The sequence below is a fragment of the Molossus molossus genome, unplaced genomic scaffold, assembly GCF_014108415.1.
Source record: "Molossus molossus isolate mMolMol1 unplaced genomic scaffold, mMolMol1.p scaffold_m16_p_3, whole genome shotgun sequence".
Lineage (NCBI taxonomy): Eukaryota > Metazoa > Chordata > Mammalia > Chiroptera > Molossidae > Molossus > Molossus molossus.
The window spans coordinates 88857082-88870247 of record NW_023425366.1 but is presented as its reverse complement, the minus strand read 5'-3'; the positions used below and the strand labels follow the sequence as shown (position 1 = coordinate 88870247).

The 13166-nt window shown below is 36.6% G+C and overlaps 1 protein-coding gene across 1 annotated transcript in view; it reads right to left on the bottom strand.

Moving 5' to 3' along the window:
* Nucleotides 1–13166, bottom strand: part of LOC118642835 (serum response factor-binding protein 1-like) — a 69882-nt gene that overhangs the window by 19035 nt on the left and 37681 nt on the right. Inside the window, exon 4 of the mRNA XM_036280814.1 lies at nucleotides 2773–2844. Within this exon, the coding sequence (XP_036136707.1) occupies nucleotides 2773–2844 (72 nt within the window). The remainder of the gene's footprint in view (nucleotides 1–2772; nucleotides 2845–13166) is intronic.

The window sequence follows — 13166 nt, the reverse complement described above, 5'->3', positions numbered from 1 at the left end:
TAGCTTACGGGGAATCAGAAATTATTCTTAAGCAGGGCAGTTTCCTTTGGCTTTAATTCCCTCAAGGGATCTCTCAAGAACTTGATGAAACAGAACTGTTTTCTCTTCCTCCCTCCCCACCACCCTTCCTTCCTCTTGTTTGGAGGAAGGTACAAAGGGCAGAAATGAAATCAGGTTTCACTTCACAATATTTCAGTCAGATAGATCCAATTTCCATCTGAATTACTATTATAAATCTCAGGACTACAAATCTAGTCATATACAAATGAATTTACTATTACAAAATAATGATAAGCTAATATAGACATTTGTTTCCCATTTTCAATTTAAGATATTTCTAACACTGGAAAGGTTGAACAAAAGGCTGTAAATAGAAGACAGACAATACCCTAAAAAACTGATTTTACATATATTACACATACATTAACTGATACTAACCCTCCAAATTGAAAACAATCTGGCTGAGGAGTTTAAAAAGAAAAAAAAAGGACAGACACAGGATATTTTATTTTGGATATTTCCAAGTTCAAGTTAAGTAATAAATATTGCCAAGTATTACTGTTCGAGTTTAGATGAAAACATAATTTTATTAGGGAACTAAAAATAAATGGCTTTTTACTCTCACCACAAATTAAACATTAATGAAATACCTTTAGAACTTAGTAACCAAAAAGTTCAAAAAATTTATTCTGGTAAAAATCTTATATTTTTTAAAACGCTTAAGAAAAAACAAAAATATATTCTGCCATATTTTTATACCATTACCACTATTCAATTTAAGGTGTTGTTATTTTGCATCAGATACAGACCAAAACACAAGTTTAAAACAGTAACAAAACTAAGTTTTTTCTTATACTTTTATGAATGAATGCTATGAAATAATATTTACTGTAAAATCATAGTAATACAAAATAAATGACGCTCCTGATGTTGGTGTTGCTTCTCTGACAACAATGATGGCAACAACAAATCCTCATGCCCCTCAAACGAACAAAACCATTTTATATTCTGGCCTTTTTACAATAAAATACTTTTATATTTAACATCTCTAACATCAATTGTAGAGAAATCGGTGCTAGTCTACATAGAGAATAAGAGTATATTTTTCCTTAAGGCTGGAATAGACAATCTGACATTTATATCAGACAATTCCAACATAACTCTCTCAGTAATCAATAAAACAAGCAGGCAGAAAATCAGTAAAGATATAAAACACCTAAACAACACCATCAACCAATTTGACCTAATATAGGACCCCAATAGAATACCTATTGTTTTCAAGTGCACATAACATAGTCACCAAGATAAGTCATACTCTGGATCTTAACACAAATAATAAAGATAAAAGAATAGCTTGGCTGGTGTGGGTCAGTGGACTGAGAGTTGTCTCATGGACTGAGAGGTCGCAGTTTGATTCCCCATTAGGGTACCTGCCTGGGTTTTGGGCTCAATCCCCAGTAGGGGGTGTGCAGGAGGCAGACGCCGATCAATGTATCTCTCTCACATCAATGTTTCTCTCGCTCCTTTCCTCTCTCTAAAAGTTAATAAAAATTATTTTATTTTAAAAAAGTATGCTCAGGCCCTGGCCAGTTTGGCTCAGCGGTTAGAGCGTCGGCCTGCGGTCCAGAGAGACCCGGGTTTGGTTCCCGCTAAGGGCATGTACTTTGGTTGCAGTTTGTCCCCGGCCCTGGTTGGTCGTGCGGGTGTCGGCCACTCGATGTGTCCCTTCACGTCGATGTTTCTCTCTCTCTCTCCCTTCCTCTCTCTCCCTCCCACTCTATCTGTACAAAAAATGGAAAAATATCCTTGGGTGAGGATAAAAAAAAAAAAAAAAGGATGCTCAGGTATTATAAAGAAAACAGTAACAAAAATATACCCGAAAAATCCCCTAGTTGCTCAAAAATTAAAGGATATATTTCTAATTAAACTATGGGTCTAAGATAAAGTGTCAAGGAAAATGAAAAACATTTTGAGCTCAAATAAAATGGAAATATAACATCAAATATATGAGGTGTAGCTAACGTAGTACTTATAGGGAAATACACAGCATTAAATGCTTACGATAGAAAAGAAGGTCAAAAATCAGTAATTTAAATTCCACATTAAGAAACTAGAAGAAGAGCAAAGTAAATAAAATGCAAGAAGCAACAAATAATACAGAGTAGAGCAAAATCAATGAAAATGAAAAAAGCAATATAGAAAAATCAACCAAACCAAAATCTGTTTTCAGTTGGAACTCTCTTATGTAGGCATTAAATATAAGTGGGCAGAAATATAAAAAGGTAAACAGTAAGGAAGAAGCAGGAGTGGCAAATCCAAGGAGAAGATCTGGGTAAAAGTCCTAACTGTGCCACATAGCAGTGGTATGTAGCCGTAATCACCTTACTTCATTCTTTCAGTTTTTCTCATTTGTAAAGGGGGTTAAAAATAATGATTCACTGCAGGGATCAAGTTAACTATTCATGAAAATTATTTGGAAAGAATAAAAATAATGATTCTTGTTTGAATTAGTAAGAGTGAGAAACCTTTATCTAACACATACATATCATATTAAGTTACTTCAGGACCCTGAAGATGTGATAACACAGCAAAGCAAAAGTCATAAATTACCATAAAATATTTTTTTGGGTGGCAATATTGGAGTTCAAGTGGAAAAAATTCTTTATATACTAATAATACCTGGCTTCTTGATAAGTTTTCTTATCAAGAAAAAAGTCAAAAGAATAAAAAAGTAACTTTTCCTAAAGGAAATAGAATCCATTGCAGATATACCTTTTTGCAGATTTTTTCAAAATTGTTATCATCACCGAGAGCAGATTTAGTTACTATATCAGGTTTCAATTCCTGTAAAAAAATAAAACAACATAATTTTAGTTATGAGTCCAATTTTAAACTGTCATTATTACTGAGTTAAATTCCTTCTTATGTTTTACTTTTAAGAAATCTGATATTAAGAAATAAAATCTGATATTAAATTTTTACCTTTTAGAAGATAATAACTCCTATCACACACAGTAAGAAATTACCATACTATGAAAAAAGCTATGAAATAAAAACTGATCCTCCTAAAACAATTATATTCAGATTGTATGAAAGCCAGAATATTCAATATGCCATAAAATCTCCAGGATAAAAACATTTTCTTGCCTAGCCAGTGTGGCTCAGAGAATTGAGGATTGTACTATGGACTGAAAGGTCTCAGTCTGATTCCCAGTCAGGACACACGCCTGGGTTGCGGGCTCAATCCCCAGTAGGAGGTGTGCAGGAGGCAGCCAATCGATGTTTCTTTCTCACATTGATGTTTCTCTCTTTCTTCCTCTCTCTCTAAAAAAATAAAAAACATATTTAAAAAAACAAAACAAAAAACATTTTCAAAAATGTTTCAAAAAAGATTGAAATAAATCAAAATGTTAATTTAAAAATTCTTAAGTCTATTTATTTATTATCATCCTCACCCGAGGACATTTTTCCATTTTTTGTTGAGGTAGAGTGGGAGGGAGAGAGAGGAACAGAGAGAGAGAAAGAAACATCGATGTGAAAGGGACACATCGAGTGGTCGCCAGCCGCACAACCAACCAGGGCCGGGGACAAACTGCAACTGAGGTACGTGCCCTTAGCAGGAACTGAACCCGGGTCTCTCCGGACTGCAGGCCAATGCTCTAACCGCTGAGCCAAACTGGCCAGGGCAAGAATTCTTAAGTTTAAAGAAAATCTTACTTTAATGACATTATAGGACATTGGCAAATTCATCAATTTATAGACAAATGTAGAGATTTATTGAGAAATAACTCATTTTAATTCTTAATTTTAAAAAATATAAGCCATAGCCCTGGCCAGTTTGGCTCAGTGGTTAGAGCGTCGGCCTGCAGTCTGAAGAGACCCGGGTTCGGTTCCCGCTAAGGGCACGTACTTCGGTTGCAGTTTGTCCCGGGCCCTGGTTGGTCGTGCGGGTGGCAGCCACTCGATGTGTCCCTTCACATCGATGTTTCTCTCTCTCTTTCCCTTCCTCTCTCTCTCCCTCCCACTCTGTCTGTACAAAAAATGGAAAAATATCCTCGGGTGAGGATAAAAAATATATATATATATATAAGCCATAAAATACTTTACTATTATGCAAGGAATTAATCCAGATTTATTTTAGAAAACTAAAAACAAACAAAAAAAACCACAGAAAAGCAGAAAAAGGAAATAAGTAAAATTAGTGGCAATGTCTACATGATTATAATTTTATCACACACCCTTCTTCATGTTTAAGAGAATTTTAATTTGAACATTCCACTAAGGGAATGACAGATGATTTTATACAAAAATGAAAATTTTCCATATTAATAATTATCACATAACCCTAATGTGCATGAGTAGGTAGGTCTGGTTTTGAAGACAGAGGAAAGGTCCATGAGTCAAGGAATGCAGGTGGCCTCTAAAAGCTGAAAAAGGCAAGAAACTGAAACTCCCCTAAAGTCTCTGGAAGGAATATAGCCCTGCCAACATCTTGATTTTAAGATTTCTAATCTTCAGAACTCTAAAAATAACAAATCTACGTTGTTTTAAACCACTAAATTTGTGGTAATTTGTTACAACAGCCATAGGAAACTAATACACTTTGCATTTCCTACCAATCTTCATGTAATAAAAAACTCATTACACCATTTTATATGAACAAGCACCATGTGCCATAAATAATGCCTAAAATTAAATATTTAACTTAAAACTATCAAAGTGAAATTTAGATGCACTTGGATGGCTTAAACTTTCCTTACCACAACACCCATATTTTAGTATTTTGTGGCCAATTTGTTTAACACGTTAGTTTTAAATATAACCATGTGTAATTAAAAGGGAACACTACTGCCTAAAATATGTTCATAATAAAACTTTAAAAATGGTATTTAAGTAGCCAAACTGTGTTGATAGGAATATTGTGCCATAACTAAAATTTCTGTTCAGTGTTATCATAGTAGACATTGAGGAACTCATAAATCAAATGGTTTTTTAGACAATGCAAAAACTTCAATAAATAATATACTACTATAGCATTAAGTTATTTCTTCTTTTCCTATACTTTTATTTAGAAGAGATCAGGTAATGTTTTTCAAAATAAGACTCTTTGATGTGTTATCACAAAGAAATAAATACTTCAAATATCTGTATGCTCCGCAGAAAGTAAGAGAAAATTGAACCCACAGCCTTTCTGAATCCTTCCAAGAGGCTGCTGTGGAGTCTTTTTTGAGAAGTTATGCTAAAGTGCCAGGATTTACAAATCATCTCTTAATTGCTCTAAAGTCTAGATGTATATATATTCTAACTCAGAATGTATATTTTTAAAAGGAGAAATTTTAAACAATTATTTTCATTATTCTTGGACTGAATTTAATATTTGTAATAGTTTATAATTTAAACATAAAATTTAACGTATTCATATTTTTAAAGATTACCCTTCAAATTGATTAAAAAGGCTAGCTGCTATAGCAAAATTCACAAGGGTTTACTAGATAGGCAATTTAAACTGTAGAACATATTGGGAAATAATTTTTTTAAGATGTCAAGCAATTCCCATTTCTAGTATATGGGGTTAATTCTAAATAAAATGACTAATTAGACTGGGACACTAAGAAGCTTTCTTTTATACAAAGTAAATCCAGTGGTGATTTTTGTTTTTCAGATGAACTATTTCTTTTAAATTTTAGAAAGGTCTTACTCTACTTTAAATTGAATATAACAGTTTCAAATATTCTGTAATTTTAAATGCAGAACAAAGTGCATTGTTCCCTATGGTATTTTGAGAATTTTATATCAAAGTTATACATTATGAACTTGGGAGAAAAAACACCCAGTTATACTTCAATTTAGAAAAAAACTTTTTGAACATTTTTAAAATGAAAGAAATTTAAAATATGACTCAAACATGTTAAATGGCCACACCCAAGAAAAATTAATAAAAACACAAATAAAACCATTCTCAATTAGAAAACCATGGATCAAGGATAAACAATGGGAAGATGAAGATAACAGTTATAGAACAGGGGCTAAATATGGAATACTGCGCTAAACAACAAAATGAGTGTAACAGAGAGAACTCATACTAAATTAGACAAGTAAAACTAGCATTTTACTCAATTGTAGAAAAATGGTGCAAAGGTTTTTCATTTAAAAATGTTTAAATTTATCATCAATGCAAAGGGAATTAAAAACATCAGTAATTGCTAATCAAATGTTAACTGAAAGGAGAGGAGAGGGAGAGGAGAGGAGAAGGAGAGGAAAGGGAGAGGAGAGGGAGAGGGAGAGGAGAGGGAGAGGGAGAGGGAGAGGAGAGGGAGAGGGAGAGGGAGGGGAGAGGGAGAGGGAGGGGAGAGGGAGGGCAGAGGGAGGGGAGAGGGAGGGGAGAGGGAGGGCAGAGGGAGGGGAGAGGGAGAGGGAGAGGAGAGGGAGAGGGAGAGGAGAGGGAGAGGGAGGGGAGAGGGAGAGGAGAGAGGAGAGGGAGAGGGAGAGGGAGGGAGGAGAGGGTAGAGGCGAGAGTAGAGGAGAGGGGAGAGGAGCGAGGAGGGAGAGGGAGAGGGAGAGGGAGAGGGAGGGAGAGGGAGGCAGGGGAGGGGAGAGGGTGAGGGAGAGTAGAGGGAGAGGGAGAGGGAGGAGGGGGAGAGGAGAGGGAGAGTAGAGGGAGAGGGAGGGGAGAGGGAGAGGGAGAGGAGTGGGAGAGGAGAGGGAGGGGAGAGGGGAGGAGAGGGAGAGGGAGGGTGAGAGGAGAAGGAGAGGGAGGGGAGAGGGAGGAGGGGAGAGGGTGAGGAAGAGTAGAGGGAGAGGGAGAGGGAGAGACAGGGAGAGGAAGGGGAGAGGGAGGGGAGAGGGTGAGGGAGAGTAGAGGGAGAGGGAGAGGGAGGAGAGGGAGGGGAGAGGAGGGGGAGAGGAGAGGGAGAGGGAGAGGGAGAGGAGAAGGAGAGAGAGAGGAGAGGGAGGGAGGGGGAGAGGAGAGGGAGGGGAGAGGGAGGGGGAGAGGAGAGACAAAAGAAAGCACTAAGTTATTTACAAAATATATGCAAGAAGTTACTAATTCATTCATAAAACATTAGAATTATAAGGGACTTCAGCTATCAAATAATTCTACACTGTGCAGAAGAGTTAACTCAGGAGGCCTGTGTTGCTCAAACTCTGCACATACCTGAAAAGGCTTATCTTCAGGATTGGACCTTGGCCAGCTCCTGGGAAATGAGCCCTTGGGCCAGAGGGTTTGAATTTAATCAGATGGTTTATGCTAACAACGTGATTTATAGTGACCACTTCTTTGCTCTGGGAGGCTGGAGAATGAGCAGTTGAGGTCAGCCATGCAGGTCTATGGGACTGGCTCCCAATAAAAACCCTAGACACTGAGGTTCAAGTGTGCTTCCCTGGTTGGCAACACTTTGCAAATGTTGTCATATTTCACTGCTGGGAGTGTGTCCATGTGATTCTACTGGGAGAGCATGCCTACAAGCTTATGCCTGGTTTCTTCTGGACTTCCACATGTGCCTTTTCCTTTTGTTCATTTTAATCGGTATCCTTGAATAGTAATAAACTGTTACTGTGAGTATAAAAGCTTTTTTTTTTAGTGCTGTGAATCAGTGTAGTGAGCTTCAGGGTAATCAAAGGGACCCCTGACCCACTCAGTTTTGGAAGGGGAATAATAACCCAATAAACTTTTTAAGAGACTCACTTAAGGTGCTACAATGCTAAGACTAGAACCCTCACATTTTGCTTTTTGTTATATGCTGTTGTCAGTAGTGTGATAAATTAAAATGCATTTCCTAATCACATTAAAGTAACATTGTTCAAGTTTCTTACATTAAAGGTAGTCATCCACAAACAACCAGATTCATCAGAACATTCCACTTCTCTCATTCTAAATGGCCAGATTCTAATGCTTTGCTTGTATTCAAAATAGCATATTTAACTGGAATTATGTAATTCCAATTTTGGTTATTTGGCGATTTGCTTGTCTTTCTCTCCAGAGACTATTCTTTGAACAATCAAATACAATAGTCTCCTTATTCAATGAACATATGTTCCAAGTGAATGATCCCCCAGTGAACGCTTAAAACCGTGGATAGTGCCAAATTCTACATATACACTGTATTTTTTCCTATGATAAAGGTTAACTTATAAATAAGGCACAATAAGAGATTAACAGCAACTAGAGTACAATGATAAAAGAACAATTATAATACACTGTAATCAAAATTATGTGAATATGGTCTCTCTCAAAATACCTTTTTTTTATTAAAGAAGGCACTTTACGGTTTCTCTTTGGGATGCCTGAATTGCGATTATCACTACTCTTGCACTCTGGGGCCATTAAGTAAAATGAGGGTTACTTGAACACAAGCACTGTATTGATCTGATAATCCAGATGGCCAGCAGGTGGGTAGCACATACAATGTGAATACCATGGACAAAGAGATGATTCATGCCCTGGGTGGGACACAGCAGGACAATGTGGGATTTCACCATGCTACTCATAATGGTGCACAAATTAAAACTTATGAATTGTTTATTTCTAGAATTTTCCACTTAATATTTTTGGACCACTACAGTACACTGATTAATCACTATATCACCAGTAGTATTGTCTCTGGTTGAGTGGGGTAAATTATGTTTGCAGCCAAACTGTTTTATATCAGGCTATGTGGAGGACACTGTATCAAGACAAAAAGTAACTTGAAGGCAGTAATCATGTAGACATTTTAAATTCCAAGATGCTCTCATTAAGGCTGGGCTTTTAACTTAATAAAATATAAAACCTGTTTGTATTTTCCAAAATGTGATTAAAACTAAAATATGTTTAGGTTAGGAGGGGCTAATTCCCAATACAAAGAATTCTAAGGTGCCAAGAAAAATCTGATTTCTTGGAGATTTTTTTGGTATATTTAAAAAAGAGGCAAGAAATGCATTTCTCTGAAATAAAAAATATGAAATAATTTGTGAGGGAGCTATTGACATCCAAATCTTCATGCTTTTCCACAGATGGGAATTTCATTATGGTTATCCTTCAGTGACAATAAAAACCCTATTTCCTAAATATTGTTCTACTGTTTCTTAAATATGCCCCCACCAGATGGAACTTCAATAGGTTATATTCTGTCATTATATTCCCAAGGAATTTTTCCCAAAACAGTATCTTTATCTTCCTCCTTCACCTATTCCTGTGTTCTCAATTGCAATTAATGGCATCTCCAGACTGCTGCTCAGGTTACACTGCTCAGGCATCTGATACTGTGGGCCTCTTTGTCATGCTTCTGTTATGCTCTCCCCCCGCTTTTTGCTTTCTCTGATGTCAAGTCTGTTGAATTTTGTTCCCTCCTTTGGATTACCATTACCTTACCCATAGGCTCAGGATTCCACTATGGATTGTGTGGATTATGCCTTTTTTTTTAATCCTCACCCGAGGACATTTTTCCATTCTTTGTTCATATAGAGTGGGGGCGGGGGGAGAGAGAGAGAGAGACATCGACATGAAACGGATACATCAAGTGGCTGCCACCCGCACGACCAACCAGGGCTGGGGACAAACTGCAACCGAGGTACATGCCCTTAGCGGGAACCGAACCCGGGTCTCTCTGGACCGCAGGCCAACGCTCTAACCACTGAGCAAAACCGCCAGGGTCTAACTATTTTTATCTCCCTCCAGGACAAGTAACTCCAACGCCCATTATATGTCACTGTCCTAAATAAAGAACGAAGTCAAAGACCCTTTCTGCTCTAATATTATAATACACTTCTTCTAGAGGGGCGTCTCATATGCCCTCCATTCAGTTTTACATAGAATCCCTGAATATTTTCTATTCTCCCACCTCAGTATCTTTGGTAAATTGTCTGCTTTAAACTTTTTTATTTGTGAAATGCCTTTCTCTAACTGGCCACTTACCTTTCTCACTCCCTATCCCCACCAATTAAAAATCTATCCAAATTTCAACTCTTGCTTGCTAAAGACCATTAAAACGAGACAGAACTTCTTAGGAAAATGGCTGACTACAGCTCTGAGGCAGGAAAAGTATAAGCCCTGCGATATTTTGTTATGACAGAAAAGGAAGGATGAAGGGATGCCATTGGTCAAATTTGGGTATGATAAAAGAATAATGACAATGACTACATAATGTGGATCCATTTGAGAATGAAATAAGGCACTATTAAAAATTATGCTGGGACACAAGCTGTGAATACTGGGAGAATTGCAGGAAAATGTGGTCATATAGTTACCCTAATTATAACACTTATCAATTCCTCTTATCTCCAAATGCTCTTTATTTTCTCTTAAACCAAGCAAGCAGGCTTCTGCTCCAATTATTTCAACCAATGCCATTCTTGTAAAAAAACAAAACAAAAAAACTCACCAAGGATTTCCATGTTGCTAAATCTCCCCTTCCTTGGCCCATCATCACCTTTTCACAAGTTAATTTCTCCTTTCTCTTTGATATACTTTCTTTGTATGTCTTTCAGGACCCATACTCTTCTTCCTCATCTTTCTAGCTTAAGAGTGGACCAGGATTCTGTCTTTGATACTCTTCACCATTATCTAATACTACCTTAGTGATTTCACCTAGTCTTATGATTTTCAATATATGGTACAAGTTAACAGGTCCCCAAAATCTCCTATCTCTAGCCCAATACTGTCTTCATATTAAACTGTAAACTATTTCACTTTATCACTTCTAATGCTTCCTACTCTGCTGTATTTTTCCATAGCATATAATCTACTGATATATTAAATAATTATTTACTAGTTGTCTTCCCCAATTTTCCCTCAAAATAAATACAAAAGATCAGAACACTTTCTAAATTTTTGTTTCTCAGGTATATCTAAGTGCCTAGAAGGGTTCAAAGCATTTGGTAAATGCTCAAAAATACTTGTTGAAAGAATAGATAATGAAGTTATTTCTACTTGTTAGGTATTATAAATTGTTAAACTGAATACCTCAGTTATCTCAATACTGGGTACAGCATAAGCTAGACCTGCCAGTAAACACTGCCTGTTCCTGTTCAAGAACTATTATAGAAGGTACATTTAATAGCTATGTCTTTCATTCAAGTTTATTATTTTTAATTTTCTAAGTTTGAAACAAACAAAAACTTTAATCTTGTAATGTTAAGATATGAATCTAAATCTCTATCAAATCTAATATAGAACTTCATGAAAGGAAAACTAGAAAAATAATCTAAACATTTTTTGTACTTCTTTTTTTTTTTCTCCAATTTTTTTTCCTTTATTGGTTTTAGAGAGAGAGGAAGGGAGAGGGCGAGAAAGACAGAAACATCGATGAGAGAGACTGGCTGCCACCTGTATGTCCCCCACTGGGGATACGGCCCACAACCTGGGCATGTGTCCTGACAGGGAATCAAACTCTTGGTGCATGGGTCGATACTCAACCACTAAGCCACACTAGCCAGATTGTATTTAATTCTAAATAAGTACTTCCTTTACAACTTTTCTAAAACAAAAACAATATAAATTTAAGTCTCCCATCGTACAACTTGTGACATTACAGTCACCTTTTTTTTTTTTTTAATCCTCACCTGAGAATAATTTTTTCCATTTATCTTCAGAGTGGGAGGGAGGGAGGGAGGGGGAGAGAGAGAAACATCAATGTGAGAGACACATCGACTGGCTGCCTTCTGCACAAGAGACCCAACTAAAACTGAGGTACATGCCTGTGACAGGAACCTAAGCCGAGACCCTTTGGTCAGTAAGCTGATGCTCTAACCGCTGAGCCAAACCAGCCCCAGCAATAGCCATCGTTTAAGAGTTAGCTTCATTCTATAGGAAACCTTCCATGAATCCTCAAAGAAGTACTAAGTGGCCCTCCTCCAAAACACCTATCAGTGTTTTATACACTGTATTGAAATTCACTGTTCACATGTCCATCTCATTCATTAGACTCTAAGCTTCTCAAGAAAAACATTAATTCCTATATTTCTATAAACTAGCAAAGTATCTGGTAAAAAAACATATAGACCTAATATATTTTTGTTGAGCTGAAATAAAGTGCTCTGCTCATTGGGATGGCTCTGAGATGAAAAAATAAAAGTATGTGAACTTTTCTGGCAAAGTACAGGACTAAATAACCTCACGTAAAACTTTCTTTTTTTTGAACCCTACAGTACTAAAATAATAAGAATTATTTCAGCTTCTCGTCAAAAGTTACAATGTAACATGGACAATGATGGTGGACTGGGGGGTACAGTAGATCTTCACAAGACCTCTGTTCAGGATTTCTCTGTATTGAATAGTTTTGGCATAACTTTAAAAAATGGTAGCGAAGGCCACTGCTATTGTAAGTAGTACTTCATCTATGCTAATAACATGGAGTAAAAGACTACAAGATTCAAAATCTTTGAAAAAAAATTTTAAAACAGTACTATGCTAAAAACAATGATATTGCATATCAGTGTTGTACAAAAACAGTAGCAACTAACTTGTTAAAATTTTCAGAAATGATAGAAGTAGCTTTATTCTTTGCTTTTATACTTATATCCTTTTACATCTTAAAAGTCATCAACACATTGCTAATTTTAGTTCAAGAAATTAATTACAGTTTACCCTTGAACAACATGGGTTTGAACTGTGCAGGTTCACCTACAAGCAAAATTTTTCCCCAGTAAATATACAGTCAGCTTTCTGCATCCCACGGTTTTGCATCCACGGATTCAACCAACCCTGGATCTAAACTGATCCGCAGCTTGGAATCCACAAATGCAGAGGGCCAAGTGTATGCATTGCTCTACGTCATTTTATATAATATACTTGAGCATCCATAGATTTTAGTAGCCTTTGGGGTGGGGGAGTTCCTGAAGCCAATCCTGAGGGACAGTGTAGTTAAGTTTTGGGGGGAGTCAAAAGTTATACGTGTAACTTTTCGACTGAGCAGGGTGATGGAGCCCCTAAGCCCTGTGTTGTTCAAGAGTCAAATGTATGTAAAATTCAAATTCTTAAACCTGAAATGAAAACTAAATAACAAGTTTCAAGCATTATTAAATGGTGGATAAGAAAAAAGAAACTAAAAAATTCACAAACAACTGCTAGAAATTTATCTTCACTTTGATTAGCAAAATTTAACAGTACTGTGCTATAATCTCTTTAAAAATCTATTTATAATAGATGTCCACATTAATATGTGAAACATGTTACTAGTAAGCCTTCT